Genomic DNA, 16,880 nt, shown 5'->3' on the forward strand with positions numbered 1-16,880 from the left:
AATATCTTCCACAGTAAGGCTGATGTACGTGTGCACTTAGGTACATATATAAATATGCACTCACGCTCTGGAGAGGCTAAAAAGTATATATATGAAGATGTCAAATGTATGTGGACAAAAGAATTAGTAAGAGGTAAGATCCCTGGTTCTCAATGGGGTGCCAGGGGGCTGGTCCGACAGAAATAAGACAGAGAGAAACTCTTTAAAAGCATCAGATTCTCTAAACCTAGAAGAGATAATACTAAAGATAACTGTTTACTGCAAAGCACCTTCTTCTCATAAGATCTCAAAAACCATTTATATCTGTCTTCATTGCATCTCTGTGTTGTAGGTAATGCAGAGCATGGTCAGCGAATGTCAGGCACAGGGAAATTAAGGAACAAGCCACCAGGAAGTTCATCTTTGAATAAGAAACTTAGTCTACCAAATTTTAACTTCATCCTCCCCCCTCCACCCTACACAGTAGACTAATTATAATCTCCTAACACCTTAATATTGCACGTCTCAGAAAGAGAATAATATTGAAAAATCAGGGAGAAAAGAAGGGTAAAAAGTTCAATGCTCATCCTTTTAACTAATTATTGCTTAAATTGACTATTAACAAAAGGCACATAAATTGTCTCCGTTTCTTCCCCAGACCTGATTTCTCTCATTGGTTCTAATTAGTTTTGTGTGTTTGCTGGGGGATAAGAGGTGAAGAGGAGAGGAGAGGGGTTAAAGGAGGAGGGAAAGGTAAAAGGATCTAGCGTTTAGATAGAAATAGGAGTCTTTGCAGGGAAACACCGCTTATGTTCACAAGACTTACTTATCCCAGGGATTACACAGTATGAAAATATAATGCCTTGCCAAAATCAGAAAACAAAATAGAACATTCTTCTGGTGTCTGATGTAGAATGTATCACAAAACTGTATCCAACTAAACAGGCTGCTCTTTTTTAAAACACTTTTAATTGCAAAATAATTGGTTTACAATGTTGTGTTGGTTTCTGCCATACAAAAATGTACATCAGCCATAAGTGTACAAATGTCACCTCCCTCTTGAACCTCCTTCCTACCCATCCCCCATCTCACCCCTCTGTGTCGTCACAGAGCACCAGGTTGAGCTTCCTGTGTTATACAGCGACTGCCATTACCATATTTTCATATGGTAATATACATACATCAATGCTATTCTCCATTTGTCCCACCCGCTCCTTCCCTCGTTGGGGCCACAGTTCTGTTCTCTACATCTGTGTCTCTATTCCTGACCAGCAAATAGGTTCATCAGTACCATTTTTCTAGATCCCATATATATCCATTAATATATGATATTTGTTTTGTTCTTTCTGACTTACTTCACTCTGTATAACAGGCTCTAGGTTTATCCACCTCACTAAAACGGACTCAAATTCATTTCTCTTTGTGGATGAGTAATATTCCATTGTATGTATGAACCACAACTTCTTTTATCCATTTGTTTGTTGATGGACATCTAGGTTGTTTCCATGTCCTGGCTGATGTAAATAGTGCTGCAGTGAATACTGGGGTACACATGTCTTTTTGAATCATGGTTTTCTCAGGTTATATGCCCAGTAGTGGGATTGTTGCATCATACGGTAATTTTATTCCTAGTTTTTAAAGGAATCTTCCTACTGTCTTCCATAGTGGCTGTAATAATTTACATTTCCACCAACAGGATAAGAGGGTTCCCTTTCACCACACCCTCTCCAGGGTTTATTGTTTGTAGGCTTTTTGATGATGGCATTCTGTCCCATGTGAGGTGATACCTCATTGTAGTTTTGATTCACATTTCTCTAATAATAACAGGCTACTATTTGTAGGGCAATATAATCATAGTTCAGATCAGCATTCCATATACCAAATGATGTCTTCCCGTAGACCTTTAACTCTGTCATTAGTGTAGGGTTGCATATTCTGATAGATGTTACTTTAGATGACTACAGCTGCTACTGCTGCTGCTAAGTTGCTTCAGTTGTTTCCGACTCTGTGCGACCCCAGAGATGGAAGCCCACCAGGCTCCACTGTCCTTGGGATTCTCCGGGCAAGAACACTGGAGTGGGTTGCCATTTCCTTCTCCAATGCATGAAAGTGCAAAGTGAAAGGGAAGTCGCTCAGTCGTGTCCGACTCTTAGCGACCCCATGGACTACAGCCTACCAGGCTCCTCCATCCATGGGATTTTCCAGGCAAGAGTGCTGGAGTGGGGTGCCATTGCCTTCTCCGAGATGACTACAGAGTACTTCCTTAATGGTCTCCCTCAGGCTTCACTTAGGCGAAATGATAACATATTTAAATCTGCGATGACCTACACACAGAGCAGACCCTTTGTTATTAGATGCTGAGAGTTTAGCTCAAAGGAGATTTGTTCCATTGTTACTAGTGCATGATACCTTGCATAAAACACAACTAACATCTTTCATGCTCACCTTATGAGCTCTGGAGTTGGTGTGGAACGCCTGGGTCTCGCTACTTCTTCACCTGATGCATAGGACAAAGAAAGTTTTTAGGCATATTTTTACCATTTTTTTCTTTTATGTCTTATGAGCTATGTTTGAAAACAGAGATTTAAATCCCACAAATAGGCAACTCCATGTGAAAACTTTGCAAGACAAACCCAGGAACAAACTCCCCTGGCAATGCAACAGTCATATATTAGGCATAAGTAGTAGCATTTTCTTTGGCATTTATAAAACCTTATCAAGGAATTACCATGATGAGCCATCAAATGGAAGATTTGTACACTGCAGAGCTTAGTGGAATAGCACACTGTTCTTTGAATGCCTGTTGCCTTGATCAGTTCTGCATTTCAATTACCATGAGAATACCAAGCCAGGCCATATGTACACAGTGCATGAATCCAGCATTCTCTGCCTGTTCTTTTCTTGAAATGCCAAGAAAATGTTATACTTTTAACTAGGAACCATTTATTTAAAATTTCCTAGAATGTGCTGTATGCAGCAGAAGAAAATCATGCCACATGTATATTATAACCTATCTCACATCACTTTGTTGTACTAAAATTTTCATATCAAATACACAAGAATGGGTATTGCATCTACCTTCAGTTCCTTCTGCCCTCCTCCTCTCCCTACTCCAATTAGCAAACACACACTTGATTAAATTCATTTCTGAAGTCAAATGATACAGCATGTGTGCTCAGTCGCTTCAGTTGTGTCCAACTCTTTGTGACCCCATGGACTGTAGCCTGCCAGGATCCTCTGTCCATGGAGATTCTCCAGGCAAGAATATTGGAGTGAATTGCCATTTCCTTCTCCAAGGAAGGTAATAGCAATGTTTATTCAAAAACATATTCACTTTTAGGATTTAAATATTAATCATTCAGAACCCACTGAGCCCTTTTACCATTACAGGATTTCTTTGCTGTAGACATTCATCAGCCTTAAAAATCAAGCTAAGAATTTATATGTCAAATGTGTATATACTCCAAGATCCAGGGAACTGTTTCGTCTTTTAAATTGTACTCTATTTCTGGTAGCTAAGATATACTTACTGGATAAGTTCCTTTTAATTGCACCCTAGAATTAGAAATAGACACTATAAGGTTTAAGACCACATATACGTACAATATGTATATTTCTGTCATTGCAATTAAACTGAACTTAAAGAAATGCAGATGGAGAAAAATGAATTTTTTTTCAGCGTTGCATTCAAGTTAAAAATTATAGACACCCACATATAAATAAATTTTTCACTTTACTTAACGGTTACCGAGAGGAGGGAAAAGTAATAAATATTCCAAACCAGGGGAAAAAACAAAAAACAAAAAACCCTTACCTGGGTAGATTTAGTAAATTAAAGTAAAAAAAAAAAAAATCTTGAGATCTAGCATACAAGAAAGTATATCCAAGTTTAACTTATGTTTAATTTTTAAAATTATATGTATGAGGTGTATTCTCTTCTCTTATTGAATGGGGTCCATAAGCTGCTTGTAGAAACAGTCATTAGTTGACTAATGCAATTTTTAAAGATGCATGTGGAAAATGTTAAAAACAAGGAAAATTTGAAGGCATTACCTCTGAATGGACTGATCTATTCAGGTAACCAGAGAATTCCATTCTTCCCCACTAACGCTCTCTACCTCAGTTTCTTTTACATGCCTGCCATGGGGGCACCGATCTATCAAGTGGGAATCATTCCTTTAGCTCAAGGCATTGTGATCCTATTGGAATGCAAATTTCCCTGGCAAGGATAATCTGGCAAGAATAATCTGAGAAGGTCCTTTTCAGATTTTTTTCAGGCCCTAGCAGAAACTTTTTTTAGTAATAAAGGATTAGTTCAAAATCACCATGAAAGGTTCTTAGAATGTGATGCTTCCAGAAAGGCAGACCACTAGAAGCATGGTCTCATAAGATGGGCATGGGTTGGCAGGGCCTCCTTAGGAGAATGACAGGGGCAGAGTTTAGGATGGGGAACTGCAAGAACAAGAAACTTTTCAAAACTCATACAATTAAAAGTTTGGTGGGTGATAGCCAAACACACATTTATTTCTACTCCTACTTTAGTAAAGGCTCAATCTGGTGGTCACAGATTTTTCTTCTCTCAAATGATAGCATAACTTAGGACAAATATAGCATCTCTGTAACAGACCTGTAAGAATCTTCTTTCCCTCTTTCCTAAGGTTTTATCAAAATTTTGTCTCATCTTGAAATCATTTGCAATAGTGGAACAGTTTCAGCATGAATAAGGATCCACTAGATGTTTTCTGATGACTGGCCTAATCTCTCAAACTATATTTTCTGGCTTGTTTTGCCTAATAATATAATTTGCATACATGTGCCACATAGAGATTATTATGTTATTAGGAAAAATCTTTTTAAATTAATAAATACTTTATTTAACAAACATTTTAAATCAGTATTTTAAATTAAGTTAACACACTTGTTTTAATTAATGCCTATATTAAATAAATATGATCATTTAAATTAGCTATGGTCATTATGAGAGTTTTGATACAGGTTGGCTTTTGGAAAATAAGACTCCATAGACAAAATAATAAGACAACAATTGTTTAAATGTAATCCAAATGGTTTTTCAGGTTGGAGAGCCTCAAATAGTCAGATTTTTATTAAAAAGGTCTGAAGGAAAAGATTGGGGCTTTAGGTCCAAGTAGTCAATCATGAGGTTGACATTGAGGGAAAGGACCTATTTAGTATAAAGAGACCTGAAATTAAGGAGCTGGGGGACCCCAGAAGCTGTATTGAAGACCTTTTGATCTCTGTCTTACCCCTTTATTTAAAATGTAATACTCATGAAACTAAGAAAGATATACAGTTTGTTTGGTATTTGTTGGTATTCATCATTTCCCAGTGTATCAATTCATTTGAAAGACATTTATTGCTGAGAGGTACTAGACAAGAAGCCCCTGTAATATTTTACTAAATATTCCTCATGAATGAACAATCACTATTCAAGAGGAAGCAAGACATGGCAGAAATATGCAAGCAAACTGTTATTTAGAAATTAGAAAGAATAAAATCACATCAATTTAGAAAGGAACAGATGTTCGAACCATCAGCAGTAAGCATTCATCAACAGAAAAGCAAGTCCCATTGTCCCTGGATCTGGCATACAGATCTCTGATGGCCTTGATGTCAATGCAGGACAAATCCAAAGCAAGGTTAAGGTGATACTGACCACACAAACCACGTTCAGGAAAAACGCCTATTGATTCTAAAACCTTCTCCTCCCTAAGTGACCACATTTTCCTTCTCTAAAGGACTGTCATTATAGGTAGACTGTGAACAGACTTACCGCATTTTGAATTAGTTAATTCACTCTTTTCCTTTTACTAAAAAAAGGAGTAACTTGTCATAATCTGAGACGTTACCCAACTGCTGGACTGGAATCAGCCATATAGTCCCTGCAGGTGGTATTTTTGATCATCAACTCTGTGGCTTAATCAGAGAACCACAGCTTGTCAGCTGGCACAGAATATTTGCCTCCAGGAGTAACTGATTGATCAAATTGGCATAGGCCTAATTTCCAAGCGCATTATTTCAGTTCCATTACCTCTCTCAAGGGACTGACCAGGCAGGTGGAGGTTATTTCAAACATAGCAAAGACTCTTCTTGTTGCTTCAAATTTATCACACTTTCAACCTGAGGAAACTGACTAAGATTTACTCTGGACAGTGCAAACTGATACTGGTTTGTCTCCAGTGATGAAATATATATATGTGATAACCTAGAAAGATTGACTTTAAAGCATGTCTATTTCTCCCAAGATAAAAATTATGATTATGCATGATTGTATATCAGTATACTGACAAATATGAGTTATGATCCAAGGACTTATATTAAATTTAGGTTTGAAAACAATGTGGCTTACACATTCCTGGTTTTCTTTATAGTTTTCTTATTCTATTATCACCTTGCTATAAATGTCTATGCTGATTTCTGGATAATCTCCAGAGCTTGCATACATGCACACCACACACACACACACACACTCACACACTCACACACACCACATTTTTCATATTTAGCACTGGGAGTTGGGATACCTATTGTATTAGTTTAGTTTGTTATGGAAACATGCTCTGATGATCCTAAAACATGCTCTTGACACATATAAGACCAGAGATTTACAGCCACTAAACCTAATTTGTCTGCCTCATTTACACTGGGTTATCATAAATTTAATAAGACAAACTGGCCACCTTGCCTAGGCAACAGTTATCTCTATAAAGGTTTAAGGTAAAAATGTTGAGGGTTCTTACCGGGCTGCGCCTCTGTGATCAGCAAAAAGGAAGAGAGAACAGATACCTAGTCAGAGAATGATGGATCAGTCAACAGGCTTGGGTAATAGAAGACTTCATAAACAACTAACTAAACACTCACTCCAAGTAATCAGGCCAAAGGAAGGCAGACAGTCATTGTGTTTGTGGCTTAGTTAAATCAAGGAGGTTTTGGAGAACTTTAAAGGGAATATATCCACTGTATGATATAGCTTTGCTAATGGGTACCAGTTTCAGTTATGTGTACGTACAGACAAAGCAGAAACATACAAGAAAACTTTACTGATAGCTTTAAATGTATTGTCATAAGGAGTTTTCTTCATAATGTTTGAGGAGGGGAATTTTAGAGACGGTAGTACAGAGAAAACTGTTTTCCCACACAATAGAGTGTTAGCACACATCATAGATGTGATGGATTTCCCACATAATTCAGGCTTTAATCAGAGTCTCCAAAAATCAGAAGCAGGGTAAGAGATACCTCTTCTTTGCCTGGTTTTTCTCTTTAGTGTTCGGTGAAATGAGTGCTGATAAGAACTTTTTAAAAAGTCTGTATTCTTGGCCTAGTGCCTTAAGCAGCCTCTACAAATGGATAGACTGTGACGGGGAAGATGAGGAGCTCCTGAGAAGTGCAGGGGGGAATGTTAAAAACTGTCCAGCAGCAATAAAACACTGTGGGCCAGATGCCTGGAAAAATACAAGATGCTGACATTCAACTTCTTTCTTTCACTCTTCAAACCTTGATCATGGCTGCTATCAATTTACCCCAACAACCTCTGGTTGCTCTCCCTCTTTAGGCTTTGTCTTTAGTAACAAGAGTGACTGTGATGCGAATGGAGAAGCAGCTGTTTCTCAGTTTCATTTTCAGGAATATGGCTTAGCCCATGAGTTCACCAGAGGTTGCCTGGAACCCAGTACTGGCCAAATTTCAAAATCTGGGCAGGAAGCACAAACTCAGAAATATCTAGAAGGTTGCTTAATGAAAAAGATGATTCTACCCTCTAGAACACAGACAAGAAATAAAAACCTATAGTCATGTATACCTGGGGGCTTCCACGGATCTCTAGGCCAACTGCCTCTGTGATATAGAGAGCAAAATGAGGCTTTGAGGTCCAGAGCTAGGAAATGGATACAACCAGAAACCGACTTTAGAGCTCAGGTCTGCTAAACTCATGTTTTTTCTAGGACACCAAGCCTGATGTTGTTGGAGGACTCCAAAGACAGGGAGCCAGGAACTGGTAAGTAAGCTAGGATTTTAGAAATACTTACTCTAGTTGATTTTACTTGAAATATTTTAGACGTTATTATGTGCCATAGTTTTCTGATTCTGTTCCATATTGATCCCACCTTTCTTATAAATATATGCATGATGCAATTTAAATAAAATTAGAAAAAAGGACACATGAATATGTATTTCTTGGCTTAAATTCTTTTACTGACAAATTGTTACTGTCTTTTGAGAGAAATTCAAGCACTCTTTTATATAAAGATTTAGAGTTTATAATTCTTTACTGACCAGGCTAAAGTTCTTCTCTAAAGAACTTTGTGGGCATTTATGATTTTAGCTTTAATTTCATGACAAACAATTCATTCTTAAAAGCAGCATAAAATACAGCAAAGAGGGGATTAAAATTAATGCAATTTCCCCCAAGATGATTATGAGAAATAATGCAAAATTAAATGTATATTTCAACTATGCAGAGGCAGAAACTTAAATTCAATAATCTTTACTAAGATTATAGAGGACATTTGTCACAATAACTTCAATTATATTAATTCACCCAAATTAAGTTCAATCAGTTAAAAACCTATGTAGTTTAATCAATAGTTCCTGTTTGTATGTTTTCTAGTAAGGTAACATGAAAAAAGGAACCTCAAGTAACAGCTGTTGAAATTCATGTAGTCACAAGCTTATTCACAAGAATCCAGAAGATCCAGCTAAAAGCTGTGAAAAGCTCAGACCCAAAAGCTTCAAGGTCCATAATTAAAAGCTATCTGAAACCTTCAAAAGGAAAGGGATTCCATAAGCCAAATTGAAAGGCGTTTTCTACACTAATTATCACCTTTAAGGAGCATAAAGTGGTTGTAGGTTTTGCTGAATAGCAAAATCATTCTCAACCAGGAGGGGAGGGTCTTTCCTGTCAATAGTTTATTTTACTCTTTTTCCTGTCATTTCCCCAGAATTCTGAGGCCTTTAGCCTCAGAATTGTTCTACCAATTGTTCTACCAATATACAGAATTTGCTTCTATATATTGTTCTACCAATATATAGAATTTGCTTCAAGGGTGGAAGGAAACATTCAGCATCTGATCTTGATATATTCTGGAAGCTGAACACTCTCTGTGTTGAACTGCAGACTCAAAAGCATGCAGGGCAAGGAGCAGGAAAGCTATGGATCAGGGCATGAGAGTTTCATGGAGCTTCGGTGAAGTGGCCACAACTCAGGGCCACTTGAACACAAATTATGGGCCTAATCCTGCTGAATCTTCAGAGTTGTCAGAGAACAGGCCTATTGATTCTGATTTTTAAATGGCAATCAATTGTTTGCATGACCAAACAAAACATCTTTTCAGTTGTTCAGAATCTGCAGGTGGCCAATTTGTCTCTGATTGCAGACATTTGTATCACGCATAATAAGCTCTCAGAGAATTTTTTATATACTGTTATTATTATTTCACCTGATTACTCAAACAGGGACGTTGCAGTTGGTCTATTTGTTTTCTGAACAAATTTCCTGTGTTCCTAGTTAAACATTAATTGTTCAGTTCCTCAACTTTTCTCCATCTTCTGATGCATTCTGGAGAAGGTACTGAAAAGCATTTTATTTCCCCCTCTACTTTTATTTTGATGTTCAAGTTAGAGATCAGGTTTACTTTGTATTTTGAGGCTATTTTCAAAATGGGTATACTCTGCTAATTTATGATTTGGTCACTAGAATGAAGATCTTTGTTTAGAATATTTTGCATTTTTAAAATTTATATACTCTGCCATTTGAATATGCCTTCTAAAAGAAAATATTTCAATACATGTCCTCACAGTATCCCTATCCTACACCAGCCTTGTTTTGTTTATTTTTTGCACAAAAGGATTAATTTAAATTCAGCCAACTAGGATAACTTAAGTCTTTGCCAATACGCATAAGTGTTTTGAGACATTTATAAAAAGAAGTCACCAAACACAATCTGTCCAGCTTGTCAAAAATCATTAAATAACCAGCATCAGGTTTTGAAGCTTTACAACATCCTCATTTGCTAAAATTCAGCGCTATAGGGAAACACCAGAAAATGCGTGAAAAGCCACAAAGCACTAAACAAATATTATTTTTATGCAGTCTAGTCATAGCAAATTCAGTGATTCATGGTAGTGAATTTTCTAAGAAAGAATTAGCATATATGATCATTTTGTTTATTATTATGACACTAATCAATATTTTTATTTGCTTTTAAATGCTTTAGGGTAATCTATCTGGCAAGCATCTATTGGAAGCCCCCACCCCTGCCAATTGCTGTGTTTATCTATATTTAAATTTGTTTCTATACCTCTTACAAGTCAGATGACAGTGAATGCCTATCAGATCCAATAAGACTTCGTAGAAATAATCTTCTGAAACTCCATATGGGAAGAGAAGCAAAGAGCCTGTTACTAGCCGAGACATCACTAAAAGTTCCCTGGGTTGGATATCAACAACATGGGCATTACCCAAGAAAAATGCAGCAGGGGAGCAAGAGGAAAACTCATCCTTAAAGGCACAGCTAGCAATGAAATGGAGTACTTACAGTTAAAATTGCTGTAAGAACAACAAGAGGAAAGCAAATGAAGAATAGGAAATTTTTAAAGCACCATGGGTAAACTTCAGGCTATTTAATCTTGTTAATATTTGAAGTGGCCAAGTTTGGATAATTCAGAGAAAGATTCAGAGTCAAAGAGAATAAGTGAAATGGGCAAAATATCAAAAAGGTTACAGAAGCACACCAACAATACATGTGTCACATAGCATGTGACACAGAGTTGACTCTCAGTTACTCAGAAGTGGGCCATTCCATTTATTAATAATTAATTGTGATACGTACTAATCTTATGCTTGGGAACCAAGTCATGGAGTCCATATTTTGATAAACTGTAATATTTTGATTCCATCTTTTGTTCTTCCTTTGTCTTCTGCTCTTCCTTCCTCCAATCCCATGAAATTGCTATCAGTGCATTTCCTGTACGTGGTATAGAGACTGCCAGGCTTGGGTGAGTGGGCAGGATGGGAGGTCTAGCAATTATTGCAGCATCCACTTAGGTGAGGTCAATAGACAACCAACCACTTCTCAGTGGGTGTTAACATGGAAATACAATATTTTCATATTTTCCACTGGAGAGGTCACCTGTATCAGCATCCTGGGATCATGTTCCCAATAAACTAGGCAGAGCAGCCCAGAACAATGAAATATTTTTTTTAGTAGGTCAGTTTCATTGTTGCTCTAAAAAAAAAAAAAAATGTAGATACATTTTATCAGATTTGTGCTGCCACTGAAAATCACCCCAGTGATAAAAAGGACCATGTAAGAGGTGATCGGCACCCCACTCCAGTACTCTTGCTTGGAAAATCCCATGGACAGAGGAGCCTGGTAGGCTGTGGTCCATGGGGTTGCTAAGAGTCAGACACGACTGAGCGACTTCACTTTCACCTTTCACTTTCATGCACTGGAGAAGGAAATGGCAACCCACTCCGGTGTTCTTGCCTGGAGAATCCCAGGGATGGCTGAGCCTGGCGGGCTGCCATCTATGGGGTCGCACAGAGTCGGACACGACTGAAGCAACTTAGCAGCAGCATCAGCAGCAGCAGCAAGAGGTGATTTACGATTTATAAAGATCTTCTTTATTATCTCTGACAACTCCAGAAGGGGATAATTTTTCTGATTAATTAAAAAAAAAAAGAAGAGAAAAGGACAACTTGCTTCTCCTAGGATGGATTCACAAGCATTCACTCAGGATGCTATCATGTTGTACATTACCAAAAAAGTAACAAAAAAATATATGTAGCTTGATGAACCCAAATAGAAGCTGCAATAAATGGAACTTAACACTAAAATATTTTATTATATGCCTGTGTGATTGGGGTAGAGGTGAATCTTTACAAAATCACCCGATGGCCCTTAATAACAGGCTTGGAAAAGCACTTAGCAACCAGCTTCCTCTTTTCCTCATGGGGCATAATTAGGCCACGTCCTATTTGTTTTTAAAATTCAGAATCTTGTTTAGGTGTTAAATACAGTCAGTCATTAGATATACAGACAGTGAAAATGAACAGAATAAACAATGTTTGGCAAAGATATAGAAAGAATTTGTTGTTTCTTACCGGACTTTTCCTCTAAAAACGTAAGCATGGAAAGAAAAAATAAACAGAAAATGAAAGAGGTGAAATGTATATTCAAGAAGATGCAGCTCAAGGCTCAGAATAACCTTACTTTAAAGCAGCTCTCCAAGGCATGGCTTTTATAAAGGCTTCCTGTAGGCATCAATATGATCATTCCCAGGCTGCTGGCTTTAGACCACCCCCAATACATGCCACTTGGCGATATTGTTTTGAGCTATAGGCACTTGAAGCCAGCAAATTCGGGGAGAAACTTTCTCTGAACAGCCCTAATCTGCCTAAAGATAAATCTTCCAGAAAGAACCTAATTGTCATAAGAGTATAATAACAAGGGAGAGGAGATGAGACGTCAACACCATGTCCAGACAAACTTTGCCACAAACTATCACACTTCCCATCTGTGCTTCCAAAGGCCCATTCATGGTCCCTAAAAATCATTTACTCTCCCCTTAGATGCCTCCTTCCTTCTCCCTATTAAGATGGCATTTAGCCCAGAATTCTGAAACCACTCATTATTCCGGAGGGTCTGCCAGGTATACATGAATAGACACGTTAATAAACTTATGTTTGTTTTTCCTTTGTTGATCTGTCTTTGCTAAAAAGTCACAGCTGAAAACCTAAGATGGGTTGATGTAGTTTTGCCTCCTTTCCAAGATCAAGTGATAGAGGACATGGGTGTGGTTTCCATTTAAGCGCATTCTAAGCTCTTTTTGAATGGCTTCAGTTCAGTTCAGAAACTCAGTCATGTCTGACTCTTTGCGACCCCAGGGACTGCAGCACACCAGCATTCCCTGTCCATCACTAACTCCTGGAGCTTACTCAAACTCACGTCCACTGAGTCAGTGATGCCATCCAACCATCTCATCCTCTGTTGTCCCCTTCTCCTCCACCTTCCATCTTTCCCAGCATCAGGGTCTTTTCAAATGAGTCAGTTCTTCGCATCAGGTGGCCAAAGTATTGACATTTCAGCTTCAACATCAGTCCTTCCAAAGAACATTCAGGACTGATTTCCTTTAGGATGGACTGGTTGGATTTCCTTGAAGTCCAAGGGACTTTCAGGAGTCTTCACCAACACCACAGTTCAAAAACATCAATTCTTCGGTGCTCAGCTTTCTTTATAGAACAACTCTCACATCCATACATGACTACTGGAAAAACCATAACATTAACTAGATGGACCTTTGTCAACAAAGTAATGTCTTTGCTTTTTAATATGCTGTCTAGGTTGGTCATAACTTTTCTTCCAAGGAGCAAGCGTCTTTTAATTTCATGGCTGCAATCACCATCTGCAGTGATTTTGGAACCCCCAAAAATAAAATCTGCCACTATTTCCACTGTTTCCCCATTTATTTGCCATGAAGTGATGGGACCAGATGCCATGACCTTAGTTTTCTGAATGTTGCGCTTTAAGCCAACCTTTTCACTCTCTTCTTTCACTTTCATCAAGAGGCTCTTTAGTTCTTCACTTTCTGCCATAAGGGTGGTGTCACCAGCATATCTGAGGATATTGATATTTCTCCCGGCAATCTTGATTCCAGCTTGTGCTTCATCCAGCCCAGCATTTCTCATGATGTACTCTGCATATAAGTTAAATAAGCAGGGTGACAATATATAGCCCTGATGTACTCCTTTCCGTCCTTGGAACCAGTCTGTTGTTCCATGTCCAGTTCTAACTGTTGCTTCCTGACCTGCATACCACTTTCTCAGAGGCTTACTTTTATCAAATAGACTTTGAAAATAGAAAATTATCCTTGGTATTATTGAAAGAAGCTGGCAAATTCTATGAATGCATTGCAGCCTGTCATGACTCTAGAACATGAGATTTTCCTCAAATTCCAATCTTGTCAGGGAATCTGGTACCTATTAACTTCTATCAAGATACTCTGTCTAAAACCATCAGTTCTTTCTTCCCATCCTTCATTTGTTACCACTCCCCATGGGAAATGACAAATTATTTCCCTGGTGAGTGGTCCCTGGCCCCCAGGAATGCTCTTCTCTTTTCTCCACAATTTATTTATTTCTTTGGCCACACCATGCAGCATGTGGGACCTTAGTTCCCTGACCAGGGATTGAACCCACGTCCCCTGCATTGGAAGTCTTAACCACTGGACAGCCAGGGAAATCCACTTCCACAGTTTCTTAATAAAGGCTTCATGTCTTTTTCCATGTTTCATTTCCTAAATCCATCCTTTGCATCATCCCTAGAATTATTTTCTAAAAATAGTGAAGTGAATGTGTTACTCTGCCCTGCAAAAACCTCCCTACTATGTAGAAAATAGAGTTCAAATTCCATTCTGTCATTTAATGCCTTCATGATGGGCTCCAGCTCACCTTCACTCCCTCATCTTCCACTGCTGTCTGTATAAAATCTACATTTAGCTGCAGTCACTCCTTGACATCTCCTGAACATGTAGAACATTCATAGTTCCCTGACTTCTGCTCAGGCTGCTTCTTCAGCTTTGATGCTGTCTTCCTCTCCTTCAGATTGTTGTTGTTGTTTAGTCACTACGTCATTTCTGACTCTTTGTGACCCCATGGACAGTAGCCTGCTAGGCTCCTCTGTCCATGGGATTTCCCAAGCAGAGATGCTGGAGTGGGTTTCCATTTTCTATTCCAGGGGAATCTTCCTGACCCAGGGATTGAATCCTCATCTCCTGTGTTGGCAGGTGGATTCTTTACCTCTGAGCCACCAGGGAGGCCCTCTCCTTCACAGACCATCTTACATATTCTTGAAGGCCAATAGCACTTCCTCCATGAGGCCTTCCCTAAGGTTCCCAATCAGAGTAAATAGTTCCCCAGCATCTATTAGACTCAGAGAAGAACAGGTACACACGGCTAGTATATTTTTTGCAATTCTTATTTTATTCTGTATTACTTTGACATCTCCACTCAATTATTCAGTTCAGTTCAGTTCAGTCACTCAGTTGTGTCTGACTCCTTGCGACCCCATGGACTGAAGCACGCCAGGGCTCTCTCCCTGTCCATCACCAGCTTCTGGAGTTTACTCCAACTCATATCCATTGAGTTGGTGATGCCATCCAACCATCTCATCTTCTGTCACCCATTTCTCCCCCTGCTTTCAATCTTTCCCAGCATCAGGGCCTTTTCAAATGAGTCAGTTCTTTGCATCAGGTGGCCAAAGTATCGGAGTTTCAGCTTCAGCATCAGTCCTTCCAATGAATATTCAGGACTGATTTCCTTTAATGGACTGGTTGGAACTCCTCACTGTCCAAGGGACTCTCAAGAGTCTTCTCCAACATTCAATTATTAGCTCCAAGTAATGATTATGAATGGGCTCTATCTAGCCCCAAACATAGTACAAGGCACACAGTCGGTGCTCAAATCATGTTTATGAGTTTTCTTTTTGTGGTCATTAAAACATAATACAAATGTTTTAAGCACAGTGTCTTTTAAAATCCAAAAAGATGAATTGTTACCTGAAATAAGGCTGAATTGTATATAATATATAGCCCAAGGGATATGGCCCCAGATGTAATAGTTCCTTCACCAGCTCTTATAAATATAAAATTCACTTTGCTTCTATTTAACTGTTGATCTCTCTGCCCATTGGTGACCTCAGGGGCTAATATACATTATCAAGACTCCAAGGAAGTGGCACAGCTTTGCACACACATTGATGCAGAGCTGTGTGATTGGTTCTCCAGAGTGGAAAGTTCTCCCATAGCAAAAAAATCCCTTGTGTTTCAGCATAACTGAGGATCAGCATAGGGCCCATGTCCTAGGTACTCTTTTCAGACCCGGACCATTGCTAACTAGTACAGAGAAATGAGAATTATTAAGGTCCAGAATTTACAAACAAAAAGAATTTTGGGGTTAAAATCAAATAGCTTCAAAGGAGTTGTCATGGAGGGAGATGCAAACGTTATTATATGGTCAGATGAATTTAATCCCTTATTTTCTGGATGCTTTTGAATAAGTCATACTGTTTCTCAATTCCATTTTGTAAAGTAGGGACTGTGAAGAAAGCTGAGTGCTGAAGAGTTGATGCTTTTGAACTGTGGTGTTGGAGAAGACTCCTGAGAGTCCCTTGGACTGCAAGGAGATCCAACCAGTCCATTCTGAAGGAGATCAGCCCTGGATGTTCTTTGGAGGGAATGATGCTAAAGCTGAAACTCCAGAACTTTGGCCACCTCATGCGAAGAGTTGACTCATTGGAAAAGACTCTGATGCTGGGAGGGATTGGAGGCAGGAGGAAAAGGGGACGACAGAGGATGAGATGGCTGGATGGCATCACCGACTCGATGGACATGAGTTTGAGTGAACTCCAGGAGTTGGTGATGGACAGGGAGGCCTGGTGTGCCGTGATTCACGGGGTCGCAAAGAGTCAGACATGACTGAGCGACTGAACTGAACTGAACTGAAAGTAGGGATGATGCTGTCTTATACAACTGTCATGAGGATTAAAAGATGTGAATGATAGTGACAGGTAATGTTCACTGAGACTTTACTATTATTGTTTAACTTTATGAGATTGGTGTCATTGTTACCTCTTATTTACCAGTGAGGAAAAGGAGGCTCAGATGAGCTCGAAGATCACGTGGCCACAAAAGCTGAGAGTGGGACTGGATCCCTGCTTCTCTAATTCCAGAGAACCTTGGCAGAGGTGGGTCGGTCATTGTTTAGTCCATCAGTCATGTCCGACTGTTTTGTGACCCTATAGACTGTAGCCCACCAGACTCCTCTGTCCATGGGATTTCCCAAGCAGGAATACTGGAGGGGGTTGCCATTTCCTTCTCCTGGGGGTGTT

The 16,880-nt window shown here is 39.0% G+C and overlaps 1 protein-coding gene across 16 annotated transcripts in view; it reads right to left on the reverse strand.

Annotated features, from left to right (window-relative positions):
- Positions 1 to 16,880, reverse strand: part of SGIP1 (SH3 domain GRB2 like endophilin interacting protein 1) — a 232,978-nt gene that overhangs the window by 82,194 nt on the left and 133,904 nt on the right. For 13 of the 16 annotated variants that reach the window (XM_027536977.1, XM_027536987.1, XM_027536981.1 and 10 more), the window contains 4 exons: positions 12,098 to 12,109; positions 6,738 to 6,749; positions 3,510 to 3,534; positions 2,425 to 2,476 (listed from right to left, as the gene is read on the reverse strand). In XM_027536977.1, coding sequence (XP_027392778.1) covers positions 2,425 to 2,476; positions 3,510 to 3,534; positions 6,738 to 6,749; positions 12,098 to 12,109 — 101 coding nt within the window. The remainder of the gene's footprint in view (positions 1 to 2,424; positions 2,477 to 3,509; positions 3,535 to 6,737; positions 6,750 to 12,097; positions 12,110 to 16,880) is intronic. The other 3 variants (XM_027536983.1, XM_027536993.1, XM_027536980.1) reach the window with 2 other exon arrangements.

Source organism: Bos indicus x Bos taurus, chromosome 3 (genome assembly GCF_003369695.1).
Source record: "Bos indicus x Bos taurus breed Angus x Brahman F1 hybrid chromosome 3, Bos_hybrid_MaternalHap_v2.0, whole genome shotgun sequence".
NCBI lineage: Eukaryota > Metazoa > Chordata > Mammalia > Artiodactyla > Bovidae > Bos > Bos indicus x Bos taurus.